The sequence below is a fragment of the Schistocerca cancellata genome, chromosome 1 (assembly GCF_023864275.1).
Source record: "Schistocerca cancellata isolate TAMUIC-IGC-003103 chromosome 1, iqSchCanc2.1, whole genome shotgun sequence".
NCBI classification, from domain to species: domain Eukaryota; kingdom Metazoa; phylum Arthropoda; class Insecta; order Orthoptera; family Acrididae; genus Schistocerca; species Schistocerca cancellata.
This window is the reverse complement of record NC_064626.1, coordinates 1,108,355,127-1,108,376,013: the sequence shown is the minus strand read 5'-3', so window position 1 is coordinate 1,108,376,013 and position 20,887 is coordinate 1,108,355,127. Positions and strand designations below refer to the sequence as shown.

General features: G+C 38.7%; 1 protein-coding gene across 4 annotated transcripts in view; it reads left to right on the top strand.

Moving 5' to 3' along the window:
- Positions 1 to 20,214, top strand: part of LOC126092013 (beta-TrCP) — a 116,497-nt gene extending 96,283 nt beyond the window's left edge. For all 4 annotated transcript variants that reach the window (XM_049907406.1, XM_049907431.1, XM_049907415.1 and 1 more), the window contains exons 11-12: positions 10,424 to 10,472; positions 18,153 to 20,214. In XM_049907406.1, the coding sequence (XP_049763363.1) occupies positions 10,424 to 10,430 (7 nt within the window). In that variant the 3' untranslated portion in view covers positions 10,431 to 10,472; positions 18,153 to 20,214. The remainder of the gene's footprint in view (positions 1 to 10,423; positions 10,473 to 18,152) is intronic.
- The last annotated feature ends 673 nt before the right edge of the window (positions 20,215 to 20,887 follow it).

Below are 20,887 nucleotides of genomic sequence, written 5' to 3'. Positions count from 1 at the left end.
AAAAAACTGCAAATATGGGAACCCTAAGGGCAAATTGTATTTGGAATCTTATTATTTTTGAAAATTTATTTATGTAGTTAATATTGATGTGGGAGCAGAGTACCTGCCCTTCACTATCTTGACGTTCTGAGGGTATGCCATATTCACTTGTTGTTTTTGTAAGTGGGCACTTGTACTGGTTTGCTTACTCAATCTGAGTTTCCTTCACATGTATGTTGGAGATTTACAATAAACATTTTGGAATATGACAATTGGTGCTGATAAATTTCACTTCTCTGAGGGGCAGGTAATTGGCTAAGTGAGGAAGTTGCTATCTATGGATATTTCTTGTTTGCGTACATGTGTGTCAGGAGCCTGAGAGGTAAACATGATTCAAAGAATTTGTCTGTGTGTGTCCTTTGCTTCTCCCTCCACAAAAATCTTTACAATTAGTTCCCTTGTTAATGCTTTGTAGAAAGTAAAGATATTGAAAGAGGTTTTTGCCACTAATATAAGAATGACTCAGTCTGCTTCATGGAATAAATATAAACAATAGTAAACTGAATAACCTGCTGCATCAATGACAAGTATTAAATATAACATACAAAAGTAAAATTTCATAGTACTGTTTATTAAAGATTGAAATGTTACACAGCCCTGATTGTGAATGAAGAGATGTGTGTGGAATGAAGAAAACATCTTTACTAGTCTTTTGGTGATATCAGATTGCTTCATCTTGAGTATGTTCAAATGTTTCACTTTGCTTCTCTTAGCTTGTATGCCCTAATTCTTCATGGGTGGTTACCATTGCTGTTGTTTTCATGTTGGAAACAGTCTTGTTATACTTAATCGTCTACCTTCTTTGCTGCTGATTGATTGTTGCACAGAAGTGGTGTGTGTATCCATGCAGCAACAGTTATGTAATTTGTGTGAACAACACATCAAAATATTTTTTAATATTCTTGTTCATTCTATACTTCCACATCTTGTATTAATCCTTTCTTTACCTGAAGAAGAGTGCAGAAGATAGAGTAGAGCAAGTATTAGAGGACTAATAAGCTGCAGTTGTATAAATTTCAGATAATATTGTTGGGCAATGATGTTGGTGTAGGAGAAGTGGATGTGAGAATTGATGAATGTAGAGAACACGAAGATTTCAGTGTTAAACTCAGTAGTGGTTTCGAGGAGTAAAATAAAGTGGAAATCAACAGAGTTTAGTGTGGGAAAACTACAGTAGAAACCAAAAGGAAAGGTTCTGGAGACAGTAATAATCCTGAGCACTTAACCAGCACACAATGCATGAAAATGAAAATGTAGATGTAAATCATTTAGTACAGGAGAAAAGATTAGAGATCATCCAGTTCTTAATATTCAGGCTACCAAGAGCAGTTTTTTTTTTCTTTTTTTTGTCTATACATACTGGGTGTACATAAAGTGCAGGAACACTTTAAATTATTTATTGCACAAGAACTTAACATTATACAGTTGTCATACATATTGCATTTTGAAGAGAGACTCAATTTTTTTTTATTTATTTATTTTTTTTTTTTTTACAATCAATCAATATGTGAACCATGAGTGACGCGGCAGACGTCAATATGGTAATCAAATTCTTGCCATACCCGTCCCTGCATGGCATCGTTGACTGTGGCAGTCACTTCCTGTATTCTCTCCCAGAGCTCTGCTACATAACAGGGTAGAGGCGGTACTTACACCAGATCTTTAATGTGTCCCCACAGAAAAAAGTCACACAGTGAGAGATCTGGTGATAGGGGAAGCCATTTTATGAAACAGCTGTGCCCTTCTGTAGTACAGCCGATCCATCGATGCGTCGCCGAGCTTCTGCATTACCTCCAATTTGAATGGTTTCATAGATAGTTTCTGTCGCAGGACTTTCCACACAATCACTGGAGCCATTTAGAGTTCAAGGGATGTATGACTCACAGATTTCTTTGGATTTCTTATGACTGTCTCTTGTACACGGTCCACATTCACTTCACTTACACTGGGATGCTTCTCTTTGCCGGGCACAAGCAACCTGTCATAACGAAATTGTTGTGCCAATAGTAAATGGCTTTCCTTGTTGGTGGCTTTTTACCATACTCCGTTCCAAACTTCGGTTGAACAATTGTAGCACACTTGTTTTTGTCGAACTCCAACACACCGAAAGCTCGCACCGCACCTGAACTCGCCATGTTTGTGTGGCTAGCACTGACTATCAGCAAACTGCCAAACTATGCTTTGGCGGTATACATGCAAGAAAAAACTTTCAGGGTGTCTCTTCAAAATGACTTATGTATGATATCTGTAAAATGTTTCGTTCTTGTGCAATAAGTAATTGAAAGTGTTCCTGGACTTATGTACACCATGTATAAGATGATGAAAACAATGTGCCATGCAAAAGAAAGATTAAATTAGTAATGTGGACTGAATAGAGGAAGGAAGCAGTAGATGAAGATAGGGGTTCAGTTCATTGTGACACTGGTGGAGATGTTCAGCTTGTCTAATGGGTTAATTGGAAGCACTTTCCTGAGTCGTGTTAGTATTATGGATTTTCATCACCTTAGTGCAACTAAAACTGCTGAGGAGATGCAAAGAAAAGCTATGTGATTTGTACCCTGGTTTTCTAAACTAACTGCTCATTAATGCAAACATAGCCAGAAGGTGACAGAAGAATACAAAGCACGTAGATTAAAATTTTAGTGTGTTTGTGAATTGAAACACTGTGTCCTGCTTCCTCAAGTTCCTTGTTGGTCTGTTTGAATTGGAGCAACATTAAAAGAGATTGTCCATTGGTTGTTATTTGCAAGGAGTGATCCTCATATTACTATCTGGTCGTGATGAGTTAAGTTTTCTGCAGTTTACCTAAATCACTGGAAGTCAATGCTAGTGGTTTTCTTAACCAAAAATGGTGGGCTATTTTCTTCCTTTCTTGTCCAATCCCAGAGCTTTTGCCCTCTCAAATTATGTATACAATAAATTAATTCTGACCTTCCTTCCGTCCCTGCAACTGCAACTATAAAGATTGTTAGACTTTCTTTCCCCTTCATTATGGAAGAGTCCATCAAGATACTGAGTAATGTAATGGAAGACACTTTGAAGATCATTTGCTTAGTTGTTACCTTCCATTTTAGTCTTTAAAAAGCAGTACTACTGACATGGAAAGTTGCAGACATTTGATTGGGAGAAGATGGATGCATTTGTGTTCAGTGGAATAAGTTCATCATCTTCTGCAACACTGCACTAAACTTGATAAATTGGAAGTTCTGTTTGAAGATACACAATTTTTGTGTGTATTGTTGTAGTGTTTACAAAAGTTGTAGTTCTCTGAAGTCTGTCCAACCAAGAGCCGAAAGGTCCTTGCTGCGAATATTGCATGCATAGAAAGTTACTCATGGTTTCTGATTCATAAGGTTACATCTTGTGGTTTTTTTTAAAATGAAGTTTTCATAGCCATTTTTGTGTATTTTAGGTTGTGACAGAGATGTTACGGATTTGTAGTCTCTTCTTTTTTTATTCATTCTTCTTACACATTAAGGAAGTCCATCACTGGAAATTTTACTAGCATTATTACATCAAACATATGGTGCTGGGTATACATAATTTTAATTGTAGGATCTACTCAGTGCTGTTACCAATGTCAAAATACTCAAAACATAAAATTTAATTAGCATATTGCATGATCTCATTGTGAATATTGATGGGAAGATTTCCTTAACATTTGTCGAATTTGTGTTCCAACTATCTTTATGTGAAAACCAACTTTCTGCTTAGCAGATGATTAAATTCAGTACAATCAGAAAAAATTCAGTGCTAGCAAGTGTAGACACACATAAACTTAAATTCCATGAAGTGAAGTGTTTTGTGGAAATGTAGAAACAATAATAAAATATCAGTCACTAAAGAGCAGTTTCCAAGTACAATGATTCTAGTGGTGTGGTTAACATTTAGGTATCATTTTTTTATGCATTGCCTCATTTTAAGCAAGTTTGCAGATTCTTCCTTCAAAAAGGTCAAAGTTAATTTCTTCTACCTTCCTCCCCAAATCGGATGACTCCTTTCTCTCATGAGCAAGTTGTTCATGAGACTTCAATGATTCTAATTATAAACAAGATTAATTGCCATTGTTATTAATATATTCCTCATAAACTAATAAGGCTAAGCACCCCCCCCCCCCTCCCCGGTCTCCACATTAATACTATGTATCTGATAAAATCCAGACTCAGACTCAGTCACAGTGATGCTTCTCCAAACATTGTCACTCCATAACTCGCAATATGAAGCTATATTGCTTTCTTCGCCATTGTTAAAGGTTGTTGATTTTGATCCATATTTATTTAAACACAAGATATCTGCATATCTTTAAAAGTTCCGTAACTATTATGACAATAATATGCGTAGGAAGAGGGAATACTGAGAACTGTAAGAGAAGTCTGTAGTACAGAAAAGGCAGTAACAGTATTGTGAGGTAGAGTAAAAAATCTTAAAATTTATAATATTTGTATGAGATTAGTGATTTTTAGATAATACAGGTGTACAGGATAAATTGTACACCATTTTGGGAGATGGCTGGTTGGTGACTGGTTATCCTGCACGGCTTTGGCCCTTTATGGCTTACTTAAGCTTTCTTTTCCTAGGTGCAGAAATTTATCATAGTTGCTGTGGAGTACGTTTGCGTATTAAGCTGTCTGTTGCTGGCTGCAGGACACTGTATGAAATGAAATGATTCCCTAGGCAGGGGGCAGTGCACATTAGAACGTAAAAAAATAAAAAAATAAAGTGGTATTTCTGATTTGGCAACTGTACATTATAGAATTATATGAGAACTACCTTCTGATGCATTTTTATAATTCAGAAAAAGCTTTTAAGAAAAGTTGGTTGCTTTTTCACAATACTCAGTGTTTTTCATGCCATATCTCCTAAATATTGTGTTATTAAAAAGCATAATTTTATAGTTGGCCTCAGTGGTACATGTCGATGACATGTACAAACCTCCTGGCCAAAAAGTCAGTAACTGTGAAGCAATAAATTAAATTGTCGCAGACGATTTGGAATTTTTAGCCAACCAGCATCTGAAATGTAGTAAGTGACGAACTTTCTCCCTTTACACTTTCCATGGGGCGGGGGCGAAGGGTCAAAGTGAGGAAAAGTTTTGGAAAGGTTTGAATTCATTTTTACAGTTAGTTGGAAGTTGACAGGTGCTACAGTTTACCCTAGCCAAGAGCAGTATTTGTGGTTCGTTGGTGTGATGAGAGTTCGTTCCATTAAGAGGTACATTTTGCTATTATAGGAGCAGTGCAATGAGACAGTAGTGGTAGAGACAGCAAAGGTAAAACATGTAGTGTTGTGTTACATGTAAAAACCTGTTAATTTTGGTACTCTGAAAGTACATGGAAGTTACGGAACAGGAAGATGACTGTATATTATTGGGTAGAGTACCCAGGAAGTAGTCTGAAAAATGTTCTTACATCGTGAAGAACAAAAAGTGTATAACGTTTTAGTAACAACAATTTTTCAATTAGGCAGAAGACTGCCAGTTCCCAATGCCTTATAATGCAAGTGTATTGGAAATTAATGGACTGTCAGAGGACAACATGACCACCTTCTTCGGTGTCAGTGCTTTCGCCAAAACTGAGGGATTCACTATATCTGTGATTACGGGCTCAGTACAATACATTTAAAAATGTATTACATTGGACATAATCAAAGACATTTCATCTTGCATGTTTCATTCATTTTTCTTCTGATATCTGCCCAATTAACTCCTTTTGAATTTAGTTTTTCAACATGTCAGCCATGTTCCAGAAAATATGCTGTTCACGTCCCTACTCTACAAGATGCTCATCCTTAGAGGCAGAGAAGCAGCCATTCGACGTACACTACTGGCCATTAAAATTGCTACACCACAAAGATGATGTGCTACAGACGCGAAATTTAAGACACGAAGAAGATGCTGTGATATGCAAATGATTAGCTTTTCAGAGCATTCACACAAGATTGGCACCGGTGGCGACACCTACAACATGCTGACATGAGGAAAGTTTCCAACCGATTTCTCATACACAAACAGCAGTGGACCGGCGTTGCCTGGTGAAACGCTGTTGTGATGCCTCGTGTAAGGAGGAGAAATGCGTACCATCACATTTTCAACTTTGATAAAGGTCGGATTGTAGCCTATCACATTTGTGGTTTATCGTATCATGACATTGCTGCTCACGTCGGTAGAGATCCAATGACTGTTAGCAGAATATGGAATTGGTGGGTTCAGGAGGGTAATACGTAACACCGTGCTGGATCCCAACGGCCTTGTATCACTAGCAGTCGAGATGACAGGCATCTTATCCGCATGGCTGTAGTGGATCGTGCAGCCACGTCTCGATCCCTGAGCCAACAGATGGGGACGTTTGCAAGACGACAACAATCTGCACGAACAGTTACATGACGTTTGCAGCAGCATGGACCATCAGCTCGGAGACCATGGCTGCGGTTACCCTTGAGCTGCATTACAGACAGGAGCGCCTTCGATGGTGTACTCAGCAACGAACCTGGGTGCACAAATGGCAAAACGTCATCTTTTCGGATGAATCCAGGTTCTGTTCACAGCATCATGATGGTCACATCCGTGTTTGGCAACATCACGGTGAACGCACATTGGAAGCGTGTATTCATCATCGCCATACTGGCGTGTCACCTGGCGTGATGGTATGGGGTGCCGTTGGTTACATGTCTCGGTCACCTCTTGTTTGCACTGACGGCACTTCGAACAGTGGACGTTACGATCCAGATGTGTTATGACCCGTGGCTGTATCCTTCATTCAATCCATGCTGAAACCTTACATTTCAGCAGGATAATGCACAACTGCATGTTGCAGGTCTTGTACGGGCCTTTCTGGATGCAGAAAATGTTAGACTGCTACCCTGGCCAGCACATTCTGCAGATCTCCCACCAATTGAAAACATCTGGTTAATGGTGGCCGAGCAACTGGCTCATCACAATACGCCAGTCACTACTCTTGAACTGTGGTATCATGTTGAAGCTGCATGGGCAGCTGTACCTGTACACGCCATCCAAGCTCTGTTTGACTCAACGCCCAGGCGTATCAAGGCCGTTATTATGGCCAGAGGTGGTTGTTCGGGGTACTGATTTCTCAGGATCTATGCACCCAAATTGCGTGAAAATGTAATCACATGTCAGTACATGTCAGTTCTAATATAATATATTTTTCCAATGAATACCTGTTTATCATCTGCATTTCTTCTTGGTGTAGCAATTTTAATGGCCAGTAGTGTAACTGGTGAATGTTTCAGTAAGTAGGTCAGAAGAATTAGCTCCTCTCTTACTGCCTGTAAGCATGAAACAGATAGTGCACCTGTTGCCTAGTAGTTTGCTGCTGCTGCTAGACTTTCCCCAGTCCTCCAACCAAGCAAATTGCTGCGACGTGCAGGGCAGATACCTCCCAAAGCAAGCAAGCTTGCAATCATTTCCCGCAGGTAGAGCCCACAAAGCACTGTGTTGTCTGCATCCTAGGAAAATGGTCTATGTTTGCACTGTGCAAGTGGGGAACGAAGTCTCACCCATTTTTTATGCTGAATTACAGGCTCGTATCACTAATGTCAATTTGCAGTAGGGTTTTGGAACATACGCTGTATTCGAACATTATGAAGTCCCACAAAGAAAAAGATTTATTGACACAGTCATCACGCATTCAGGAAATATTGTTCTTGCAAAACACAACTAGCTCTTTATACTCGTGAAGTAATGAGTGCTATTGACAGAGGATGTAAATTGATTCCATATTTTTAGATTTCCAGAAGGCTTTCAGCACTGTTCCTCACAAGCAGTTTCCTAACCAAACTGCATGCCTATGGAATATCGCCTCAGTTGTGCGACTGGATTCGCGATTTCCTGTCAGAAAGATTACAGTTTGTAGTAATAGTCGGAAACTTGTGGAGTAAAACAGAAGTAATATCCGGCGTTCTGCAAGGAAGTGTTGGAGGCCCTCCATTGTTCCTGATCTATATTAACAACATAGGAGACAATCTAAGTAGCCGACTTAGATTGGTTGCAGATGATGCTGCCATTTATCATCTTGTAAAGTTTTCAGACAACCAAAACAAATTGCATAATGATTTAGATAAGATACCTGTATGGTGTGAAAAGTGGCAATTGACCCTGAATAAAGAGAAGTGTAAAGCTATTCATATGAGTACTAGAAATTGGCTTAATTTCGATTACGGGATAAGTCGCACAAATTTTAAGGTTGTAAATTCAACTAAATACTAAGGGATTACAATTACAAATAACCTAAATTGGAACGATAACATAGATAATGTTGTGGGTAGAGCAAACCAAAGATTCATTGGCAGCAGAACACTTAGAGGGTGCAACAGATCTACTAGAGTGACTGCATATCACTCTTGTCCACCCTATTCTGGAGTATTGCTGTGCAGTGTGGGATCTGCATCAGGTGGGAGTGATAGATGACATCAACAAAGTACAAAGAAGGGTAGCTCGTTTTATATTACTGCGAAATAGGGGATATAGTGCCACAGACTTGATACGTCAATTGGAGTGGGAATCATTAAAACAAAGGCGTTTTTCATTGCAACGGGATCTTCTCATGAAATTTCAATCACCAGTTTTCTCCTCCGCTTGCGAAAACATTCTGTTGGCACCCACCTACAAAGGGAGAAATGATCATCACGATAAAATAAGAGAAATCAGGGATCGCACAGAAAATTGAAGTGCTTGTTTTTCCTGCACAACGTTAGAGAGTGGAACGGTAGAGAGACAGCTTGAAGGTGGTTCATTGAACCCTCTGCCAGGCACTTTATTGTGAATAGCAGAGTAATCACGTAGATGTAGATGTAGCACGTTGCAGGGTTGGCGTGGTCCAGCACATCATTGACTTGAAATACAGCATTATGCAAGGCTAGTTGGTGGTATCTATGAAACAACTGGATAATAGCCACGTTCATAGTTTGTATTTATACAGTCCAAGAAGACTTTTGGTGAGGTGGCTGATGTATATTGTTGAATCAGTAAATCAAAATGCATTGACTTGAACACTTTGTGGTAACTATCACCTTCAGCTAGCATCACATATTAATAAATATGAGGGTGAATTAGTGCAAACCTTGAAAGTGCAATAAAAATCTAGTTTTCCTATTGATTTGTCAGTTGACAGCCTGTTGTTGCATCAGAACAGAAAAGGAAGCTGTTTCAGTTCAAAGATGACAATCCCATTGTTGAATTGCACCACATTGGAACAGCAATTGGTGATAAGTTTTCTTTGAATTGTGAAGCTGTTAAACTTGTGGAAATTCATAGCAAGATGAGCACAGTATGATGATTCATAAATTTCCCTGCAGCAAGCATTACAGTAGTGCAGATAGCTTCAGGCATAACTTCTGTGTAAGAGGCTCTGCACCTGGGTCTAGTGCACCACAAAGTGACGTATGAAAAGATTGCTGCAGTGCAAGAGTTAGTTAAGGAAAATGGTGTATTACTATCGGTGAAATAGCCACTATTTTGGATATAAGTGTTAGTCAGCAAATAATATTATCCATGATGCGTTACATTTCAGTAACGTGTCCACAAGATAGGTGCCACATCACTTGACCGTTGAACTGAGAGATCATTGTGTCCATGCATTTCTAGGTCAGAGGTAATGGATTTGTGGACAGAATTGTTACTGAGATGAAATCTAGGATCTCTATCACCATTCTGAAACTAAAAGATCGAACAAGGAATAGAGCCAAAGCTCTTAACCCCTGCGGTCCACTAAAATAAATCCATGCTCAACTGTTGGTAGAGGAAATCACATTCTCTCTTTTTCAGATCCAAAAGTGATAATTTTGGAACATTACATTGAAATGGGAGTAAGAATGACCAGTAATTAAACTCAAATCCACTACAAAGTCACCTCTGTCTTGCATCTTGGAGTAAACAGTGAGGATTTATGAGTATTATGTAGGCTTACGTACACTTAATACAATACAGTTTTCACCTCTCTTAGAAATACTCAAGAGAACTTCAAATGAAGTGACGTTGAAAGGTGGTGTGCAGCAGTGATTGGAAGAGGAAAAAAAAAAATCAGTTTGAAAAAACAACTGTACTGGGTTGCAGCAAACAGATATACAATTGAGAAGTAGGATTATCCTAACATTTTGAGGAACTTATGATTTTTTTGTATTTGTAATTAGTTAGTTTGTTTGAACAACCAGATCAGTTATCTAGGCCCTTCACAATCCCCAGCACATGCTCCCTCCTTCCCTCCTCTCCCCTCTCTCTGTCTGTCTCTACTCTCTACCTGTTCGTAATATGGAGGAGAGAGAAAATTACAACATTTCCACAAAGCACAACTTTTGTAATATTGACCAGAGCGTGTATTTTTGAGTAAGGAAGATATGTTTGTGTAACGTGTTTCTTTTTCTCTTACAGCTTTTGAGTGACGTTCCTTCAGTGTAACTGATTTCCTCTGTGATAAACGGTAAGAATACGACTTGCTGCAGATTTGAGAATGTAATTTAAAATTTTGAATTGATGTTATGTCATAAGTATCAGTTGTTATTTAGCATAATGTGTTTCAAGACGCTTAGTAATGTGGGTTAGTATTTTGTCACATTTAGCAGATATTAGTAGGAAATAACTTCTTGCATGAGAAAATTAGTCGTGAAAGTACAGTTTACCCCTTTGAAAAAACCTACTCACAGTAACATTGTTCTGACATGGAAATAACACTGAAATTTTTAATGTTGGAATTATAAGTACATAATTTAAGAGTAAAGGAGACCACTCACAGAACAATAGAAGCACTGAGTTGCTGACAGGCATACACACAAGAGGTAGGAAACTTGCTAGCTTTTGGAATAGAGCCTTTGTTGAGCTAGAACACTAAAAAATGTGTGGGTTGTATATCCGTGAAAGACCCAGGTGCAGGACCTGTCTAATCCACCCACCCAGCACTTCCTATTCCAGTCCTATCTCAGGCTTGTCCTTGGCCATCAGAGGCAGGGCCACCTTTGAAAGCAGCCATGTCATATACCAACTTCGCCACAATCACTGCACAGGATTTTATGATAGTATGGCAGCCAACCAGCTGCCCTCCAAAATGAATGGCCATTGCCAAACTGTGGCCAAGAATAAAATTGACAACCCAGTGGCACAACATGCTAGATTTCAATGGCTGCTTCACATCAAGGCTAAATGGGTTCTTCACTCCACAACCGGCTTTTATGAACTTTGCAGATGGGAGTTATGCTTGAAACGCATCGTTCATCCCCTTGACTTTCCAGGCCTCAAAATCTTTGTTAACTCACTGTTTTGATACCCTCCACCCAACACTTTTCCCCTTTCTCAGTCCTCTCACGTCTTCCAAAACAGTGCCCCACGTCACCTTCATTGTGTTCTACACCCCACCACCTTCGGTACCCGTGCACCACATGTCTAGCCTGTGAATGTGCCACCCTTCCCTCCCCACATTCCTAGCATGCAAGCCTGCTGCCTTCCTCGGAGCCGCTAACTACCCAACCATCCCCAAACTCTCTTTCTGCCTCCCGCCACTCTTTCCCCTCTACCCACCAAACCAGAACAAACTCCAGTCATATCCTAGTCCACCTGCCAAAATGCAATCCTGGCATAAGTGTATTCAGCCAGCATGATGAAGGATCATAAGTGTGGGTGGGTAGATGGATCTGCACGCTCTATTTCCAACAAAGGATTTGTTCTCAATGACTCTACACTTCTTGTTTTTGGTGAGAAGTATTCTTTACTCCTAAATTATTTAAATTCTACTGGAATTATGCAATCGCACTGAGTTAAGTCCATAGCTTCTGCAGCTGAATGTAAACAGAACATAGGAAGAGTAGTCATACAAAATTGGTTGATGGGAATGGAGGCCAGACATATGAATATAACAGAAAATTAAAAACTTCTTTAATTAAAGACTTTGAGTTAGTGAACGTCTGTCTGTTTCTATCAGTTTTCCTGTTAAGATTTATGTCTTTTCCGCGTGAGGTTTCAAGAAATCAACTATGTGTACAGACACGTACATGTGTACAGACACGTACACTGTTAACATCTCTGGACTTACACACTTCAGAATTCACATGGATTTTTGTAATTTTCATTGTTCATAGTGTTAGTGTCACTAAAGTAATAATGTCTTTGGTAGGATTCCCAGACACGTCATGTGCTTTTAATTATTTCAGATTTTGATGGCTTATTTTCTTATTGTGTGTAAACAGACAGTAACTTGGGGGAGATAACTAGTGATTTCTTTCCTGGTCTCTTAAACAGTAGCATATCCTCACTCCGTATCAGTGCCTGGTAAACTGTCAAGTCGGAGAATAATTGACCACAAAACTACTTCTGTATAACTCTTTTAGTGTTTGTAATATTAACTATGCTATTAGCAAACATTTCATGGCATTTGGTATGCATATATTTGTTACTGTTGCCCAGAAACAATCCTATTATGCCAGCAAGGCAGTAGTATTGCACTACAGAAGCAAATCCATACATACTGGTCATAGATATTTCATCTGTCATGTGTTCACTGATTAGCTTAATGTTTTCTGCTACTTGATAAAAATAAATATTCAATATAGTGACTTGTTCACTAGTTTTTAGTAAAAATTGTCAGAATCTTCATGATGACCTGTTCTTCTTGGCATAATTAAAGTAGTATTCCTGTTTTGAGATACATAAGAATTTTTGCAGCCAAGATTGCATGTTGAAATATTTTTATATCCTCAGTGACTGTTTTCAACAGTCTGTAGTCTTCAAATCAACAGTGTACCACAAGAAAAACATTACTATGACGATCTGCATAAAAGGACAACTAGTATAAAAGTAGAAAAACATAGTAACCAAATCACAATATTTTATTACACACCTACTGGAAATATTATTGTGTGTGAATCTTGCAACCATAATGAAAGCATGCTCTATTTACAAAACACAGGCCTACATTGGCTTGTCAAATACATAAGAGAGTAGAAAAGTCCATAGCACCATCAAGGTGCTGTGCTGTGGTGTGGAGTGGAGACAATTTAATCATTTGAGCCATCACAGCTACGGCCCTTCAGGAAAGACTAAGCAAGCCTGCAGCAGAAGCATTTATAGGCAGTTACATGCTTGGACAACTGGTGGTGAGCAATTACATAGATTATTTAATATTCTTAGAAATACAACAATGTACTCACTAGAAACATTGACATAGGAATGGTGGGTATACACTGAAGAGCCAGAGAAACTGGTACACCTGTCAAATATCGTGTAGTGCCGCAACCTGACATGACATTGACTTGACTAATGTCTGAACTAGTGCAGGAGAGAATTGACATCATGAATCCTGCAGGGCTGTCCATAAATCAGTAAGAGTATGAGGGGGTGGCGTTCTCTTCCGAACAGCACATTGTAGTGCATGCCAGATATGCTCAATAAAGTTCATGTCTGGGGAGTTTGGTGGCCAATGGAAGTGTTTAAACTCAGAAGAGTGTTCCTGGAGCCACTCTGTAGGAATTCTGGACGTGTGGGGTGTTGCATTGTCCTGCTCTAGAATTGCCCAAGTCTGTCGGGATATGCACAATGGATATGAACAGATGCTGGTGACCAGTCAGGATGCTTACGTCCGTGTCACCTGTCAGTCGTATCCAGATGTTTCAGGGGTCCCATATTACTCCAACTGCACACACCCCACACCATTACAGAGCCTCCACCAGCTTGAACAGTCCCCTGCTGACATCCAGAGTACATGAATTCATGAGGTTGTCTCCATATCCGTACACATCCATCAGCTCGATACAGTTTGAAATGAGACTCATCCGAACCGGAACAAGTTTCCACTCATCAACAGTCCAGTATCTGCGTTGATGGGCCAAGGCGAGGCGTAAAGCTTTGTGTCGGGCAGTCAAGGGTACGCAAGTGGGCCTTCGGCTCCGAAAGCCCATATCGATGATGTTTCATTCAATGGTTTGCATGCACACACTTCTTGATGGCCCAGCATCGAAATCTGCAGCAATTTGCAGAAGAGTTGCAGTTCTTTCGCATTGAATGATTATCTTCAGTCATCGTTGGTCTCATTTTTGCAGGCTTTTTTCTGGATGCAGCTGTGTCAGAGATTTTATGTTTTACTGGATTCCTGATATTCACGGTACAGTCGTGAAATGGTCATATGGGAAAATCCCCACTTCATCACTACCTCGGAGATGCTGTGACCCAATCACTCGTGCGCCTTATATAACATCACATTCGAACTTGATTGAATCTTGATGCCGGCCGCGGTGGCCAAGCGGGTCTAGGTGCTTCAGTCCGGAACCACGCAGCTGCTATGATCGCAGGTTCGAATCCTGCATGTGTGTGATGTCCTTAGGTTAGTTACATTTAAGTAGTTCTAAGTTTAGGGGGCTGATGATCTCGGATGTTAAGTCCCATAGTACTTAAAGCCATTTGAACCATTGAAATCTTGATAACCTGCCATGGTAGCAGCAGTGACCGACCTAACAACTACACCAGACACTTGCCATCTTATATGAGAGTTGGCGACCACAGCACTGTATTCTGCCTGTTTACATATATCTGTATTTGAATATGCATGCCTGTACCAGTTTCTTTGGCACTTCAGTGTATAATAGAAAAATTATCTATTGGTCTAAGCGTAAACAGCCATAAGCATTACATAATATCCCAACATAGGATGAAGAATGTCGGTTCACCTGAATCAACAGTACAATTATGTTCTTCCTTGTTCATAGATGAACATGAATTGTCTTGTTGAAGGTAACAGTGCATAGACACAGTTCCTACATTTATAGGATGATCCAAAAAATCATACTGAGGATACTGTCGTGCTGCATTTTAAGTGTAATGTCTGCAACAATTGACTAAGGAGATTCTCGTAGGCTGGACTGCCTTAGGGTTACAGGTCCAACATTTGAATGTTTGTGGAAAAATAAAATTAACAGTAAAATTAAAAAAAAATGCTCACCGTGAGGTATTAGTATGAAGAACCTATGGGTAGTGTAGTACAGATATGAGAGGGCTCTCATTGTAACATATATAGCCTATCAACAGCTCCACAGATGAACTCTCCTCCACTCCATGGCACTCTGTTGGTGCTATGCACTTTTTATCTACTGTTTCTTGATTTTTGAGACTTTCTTTATAGATCATGAATTTTCTGTATATGACATAATTAGGCAAATGTGGTGTGTTTGTTTTATAAATAGTGTGCTCTTGTTGTGGTTGTGAGATTCATGCACATAAATATTATTTCCAGAAGGTATGTAAAAAAATATTGTGACGTGGTTATTATGTTACTCCACTTGTATACTGGTTGTACAGTTATGTAGATTTTCAGAGTAATGTTTTTCTCCTGGTATATTGTGGATCCGAAGATGACAGTAGACTCTGTTGAAATTGAGGAAATAAAAATATTTCAACATGTGATCTTGGGTGCAAAAATTTTTATTTATCGTCAAATATCACATCATGCCCAGAAAAATGTGCAATTTCCATAATCCTAGTTTGTTGTCTCCCATCCCCACCTTGCTATTCCTCTTTCCCTGTCACATTTTCTGTATTATACTACAAATGATTCTTTCGTTTTTAAAACTCTGTATGTTTCCAAAGTTTTACATGTACAAATATGACTTGGTGCATGATTAGAAACTTAAACTCACGAAGTTTGTGTTAACACACTGCATGTGTCCTAAGAGTGCCCCTTTGATCACACGTCCAAGCTATAGTCTAGTTCCTTATGTGCCAACATCCTTTCAGTGGTCATCGCAGCAACGCTGATAAGTTTTGTAGTTATCTTGGTGGCGGGTGTGGAAGTACAGTCCTTAATGTACACTCAAAGGAAAAAGTCACAAGAGAACAGAACGACATCAGCTTCATTTCAACATCCAACCCAGCGACACAGAAGTTCATTGTTCAGATAATGGCAAATAGTGATGCTCCAGTGAGCAGCGGTCCTGTCCCATTCGAAGGTCAGACTCTTAGAATCATCAGCAGTCAGTTGTGGACACAACAACAAAACAGCAGCAGCAGCAGCTGCAGCATATCTAGGTAAGAGGTACCTGCCAGCCTTCTCACAGAAGAAACACAGCCCATACATCTTGGTCTGTGACATGGCACAGAAAACATTAACCTTTGGCAAATCTTGTTCATCCACAAAGATTTTGTGAGGATTTTCAATGCCCCACACTCACATTGCAGTGAGTAACATTTTAATTGCTACAGATGTGATCTCTGCATTCTGTGTGAGTGCAGCTTTGTTGTTGCTGTAGAGCTCACCAAATGATGTTAGTTGTTCTGAGACGGCGTTTTGGCCACTACGAAATAGTTATCATCCAATTTTAAAAAAACTATTTATTGAAGAAAATTGATTTTTGCACGTCTTAGTCTATCTCCAGTCAATAAAGGTCTTTAAGTTATTCATTATACAGTGTATCAAATTGAGTAGAACAGTGCATGACATTTTAGAGTTTGTATTCGTAAAAATGTATTGTGTAAAGCTTGTGTTTGGTTGATTTAGCTCATACATTGCTGTGTATGTTGATAAGGTATCACAATTCTATTTAAAATTGGGAGGAGAATATCTTCTTTTGTTCTTGAGTTATTGGATTTTATATCCATTGAATGGTCGGATTCGATTCCCGGCGGGGTCAGGGATTTTCACCTGCCTTGAGATGACTAGGTGTTTGTGTTGTCCTCATCATTTCATCATCATTCCTGCAAGTGGAAGATTGGACTGAGAAACGGTTGGAAATTTGCATGGGCGCTGATAACCGCGTAGTTGATCGCCCCGCTGTCCAATAATAATCATCATAGTCATCATCGTCAACAACAACAACAACAACAACAACAACCATTGAATGGTCCCACATGACGCACCTATTTCCGTCCCTGCGCGTTGGGGATCGTGTGCGTGTAACAATTGTCACATTTCATAAAAAATTTAATAATTTGAAATAGAAGTTTTTTTAAAAATTACAGCACACAAAGCCTTATGTTATTTGATAAATACTCAAAACTTTTTTGTTTGCTGTGATATGGAAGTAATTTGTCTGCAGAAGTGAGGGGTCGGCAGAATGGGATAACGCTTAAGGGAAAACCCAGGGGCTGCATTTAGACATATCTCAGTGCCTGTCCTGTGTCAGAGCATGGCGAGTTGACTCGTCCACAGCAATCAAAGGATTAACCTTTCCAGATAAATGGAAAGTTGCTTCATTGATAAACGGAAGGTTGCTTCATTGCTGAATATCAGCTTGGAGGCAAAATGTTCATCCTCAAATGCTTTCAGCATTGTGATGCAAAATTGATTTCAGTGGCCATAATCTTCCAGTTTTAATTTCTGCAGTAGCTACAGATAGTATGATTTGAATATAACAGCCATCACAGGGTCTTCTGCTCAGTTTGCTATGGTAGTCAATGTTCATGGCAGTCCACAGAATTTTTGAACTGTTTACATAACTTGCCCTCACCTTGTCCAAAGTTCCATATGGCATCCTTGGTCAACAAGTACTTCGCTGTTTACAAAGGCCCAAGTGTCCCTAAATTGTTGATACCAAAGTAAAGTGCTCTGTTTACATGGCAGCTTTTTTCCATAATTCCTTCTGAATGCATGCTGCACTGTTACCACAAACATATTGCATAACCAACACAAAACATTTGTTTCTTGCTTTATCATCCTTCTGTCAAAGCACTGCAATCTTTTAACACCAATGGTGGGCACAATGCAAACCCTATGACTGTATGGTTCTATTCATGCATCAATAATGTTTGTACGTGTAATACTTTGGTAATTACAAGCCTTCGAGATTGAGTGAATCATTTATAGGAACCCTGTATTTTAGCTTTAGTCACTATTATCACCTCCTGTTACTGTCAAAATAGCGTGTCAAAAAGCTTTCGTTGTTGTGCAGTCTAGTAAGAGTGCTACAATCTTGAATCATCTTTGTTTATATGAAATGGTACTTACTGACAATCACTTTCAAAAGGCAGGTTATTTATGTTGGAGGGGAGTATTGGAGATAATAGAGGGGTGAGACATTTACTTTGTGTGTTTATTTTTTCACTGTTTCATCAGACACCTTACATTCTGTGTAATTTTCTTCTTTAACAGTAAGCATCTTTACACGTTGGTATCATTATTTGCCTGCAGGAAATTCTGCTGTAACATGGTGGACAGCAGAAATTGTTTGCACCGTCGGTGTTACCACGAGCATCAGAAGGAATACCTTAGTGGCTGTGTGTTGCTGAGGTGGTGTGCTGTAATGGTCTGCTGCATGTGTACTCTTTGTGAGGAATAACTTCAGGTTGCAAGATGTACTCATGCATACACTAAAGGCTTTATTAAATTTTGTAAAATATGGATTACGGACTTGCTGGCAAACTGTTGCGCAGTGAACTAAAAAATGGACAAGCCACCAGTTCATCAAGTGAATATGTATTGTGCAGCATGCCTTCTGTGGATTGGTGGTACTGAAACTATTCTTAGCTGCATCACGCTAGTGAAAACTTTCCATAAATTGTAATTCATTGTGATATGGGAAAAAGTTTTATTTATTACAAACAGACCTAACATGTGCACTATTTGACTAAGGAAACTGTTCAGCTAGTGAGCTGTGGTGACCTCAATGCTCGATATTTTTTTCCTAAGAAAAATATGCAATTCATACGAACATCTTTGAGTGGAAATTGTGCAGAAAGTATTATTTATAGGTAGGTGCACATTTATTGCAAGTGACAATGTAGTGCTTTCGTTAAATTGTATATTGTACTTTATTCATGCCTTTAGACCGCAAGAGCAGGACAGTGTCTGTTAACAGGCTTTGAAGGCTCTGTTGTTTTATAGGCCTAAAACACTGCTATGCAGTGTTAGAAGACTAGCTGTGTTGTATATCTGTAAACTAGTGCTTGATATTGTATTATATTAAATTGCATTCCACATGCAAATTGTTGTTGTTTTTGTGTGAGTCATCTGCAGTTTTTGACATAGGAAAATAAAAAGTTTTTACAAATGTTTTGATGTGGAATAGTTAAATAGAAAATGTTTCCTTCACCTTCGATTTGTGACATCAGTGTAGTTCAACATGAATTATCCTCTGCTGTTTCATGCCACTTTTTTACATAAAAAAATGACTTTGCATAGAACTCTAGATAGATTTTGCAGAAATTTTTTGCAAATTTTCAATTTTTGAGGATGGTACATTTGCAGAAAGGTTAGAACAAATTGCCATTAGGAGTAGGTCCTCAGTAAGAGACTGCACCTGATGTAATGTTATTATCAGCTTGTATTGTCTTGTTTTATTTTTTTTATAAGATCTGTCTTGCCAAGGGTGCATATTATATGCTTTGGAGCTGCTGTCACAGGCTGAAGCATTACAGGTGTGAAAAATGGTAACTTTTTAAAGAGGTGTAATTACCCATCTTTGTAATATAGCTGTATATTTCACTTCATTCTACCTTGTTCCTGTATTTTAAAATTAGACTGAAACTTAATTTTTGTGTGATAATTTTTTTTTACTTTGCTCTTTATCTACATATTTGTTGAGGTTCTCCCTTTTTATTGAGCTCTGTTATATAGTATATTTATGGTATCATGTTAGAATTTGACAATTTAATACAGAAAGGCTGCTATGTCACATTCTGCAGAGACATGAAATTTAACTGCTGGATGCCTGTGATAAAGTGGATGAATTTTGTTATTAATAATCTGTAACAGCTTCTCTGCATTGTTTGACGCAGTCTTTTTAAGGCACAAGAATTTCATTGTTCTTATGTTATTGTGTTGATAATGGCATGATCTCACGAGATGCTATCTAGATTGATGTAAAGCTGAATTTTTGGTTTGGATATTTGATTCAAACATCTTGAGTGAGAGACTGTATCTATTAGATATGGCTAAATGCACTTCAGTTTGTATGTATAGCTTAATTATATTTGCTTTTCCTGTAATAGGATTGCATTGTAGTGACTGAGCTGCCTTCATTCTAAGGAGGTCAAGGATCTTGTAAAGATAAGAACCTAGGCTTGCGTGGTGTTAAATAGCAATATTTCAGAGCACACAATTTAATGTTGTTTTACATTTTGTACTATTTTATTGCTTCTGTTGAGTTTTGACTGTGAAAATTGAATGAAATTGAGAATTCAGCCTGAAAACAGTCGAGATATGTACATGTGTGTCATGGTGTGCATTAAATTTTTTAATGACAACATATAAATAGTGCAAATAATTATTGAGAGAATTTCAGCCAAATAGTTCCTCATGCATGTGTCAGAGTAAAGTGAAGATCTTACAATAGACTTCACATACATTGGGTCTCTCTCTCTCTCTCTCTCTCTCTCTCTCTCTCTCTCTCTCTCTCTCTCTCTGTAAGCATCTGGATTGTTACAAATATCAAATATAAACTTGCCATTATTTGTGGAATAAGTTTGACATTAGCAGTGTGATTAAAGTATTTGAAGGAAGTTGGGTTTAGTAACATGTTGACGTCCAATATTATATCTGAAAGCTTAGCTTTTCTTGTAGCTATACTCCATGTGTATTAATTTATACCATTAACTTTTCCTATTTGTCTGGTTGCACTACTTAACAAAGACTTCATCAACCAATAGCAACATCATGTGTCCTATACTATGAATACTGCTGCATTTGGATGGTGAGATCATGTGAAATGAGCTATCACTGGCTGATAAAAGCACATCTCTATCTCGATTTCAGTGCTTCAGAAGCTAGTGTGCTGTATTCGGTAAAATTCGTTTTTATACTTTCGTAATAAGAAAATCGGCGGTATAAATGTTGCCATGTATCACAGATCATGCCAAGGTATGTTTCTTTTTGCTGGGTTTCATTTCCTGAAATGCCAGGAAGTCCTAAGCCAGTGCCTAAAATCT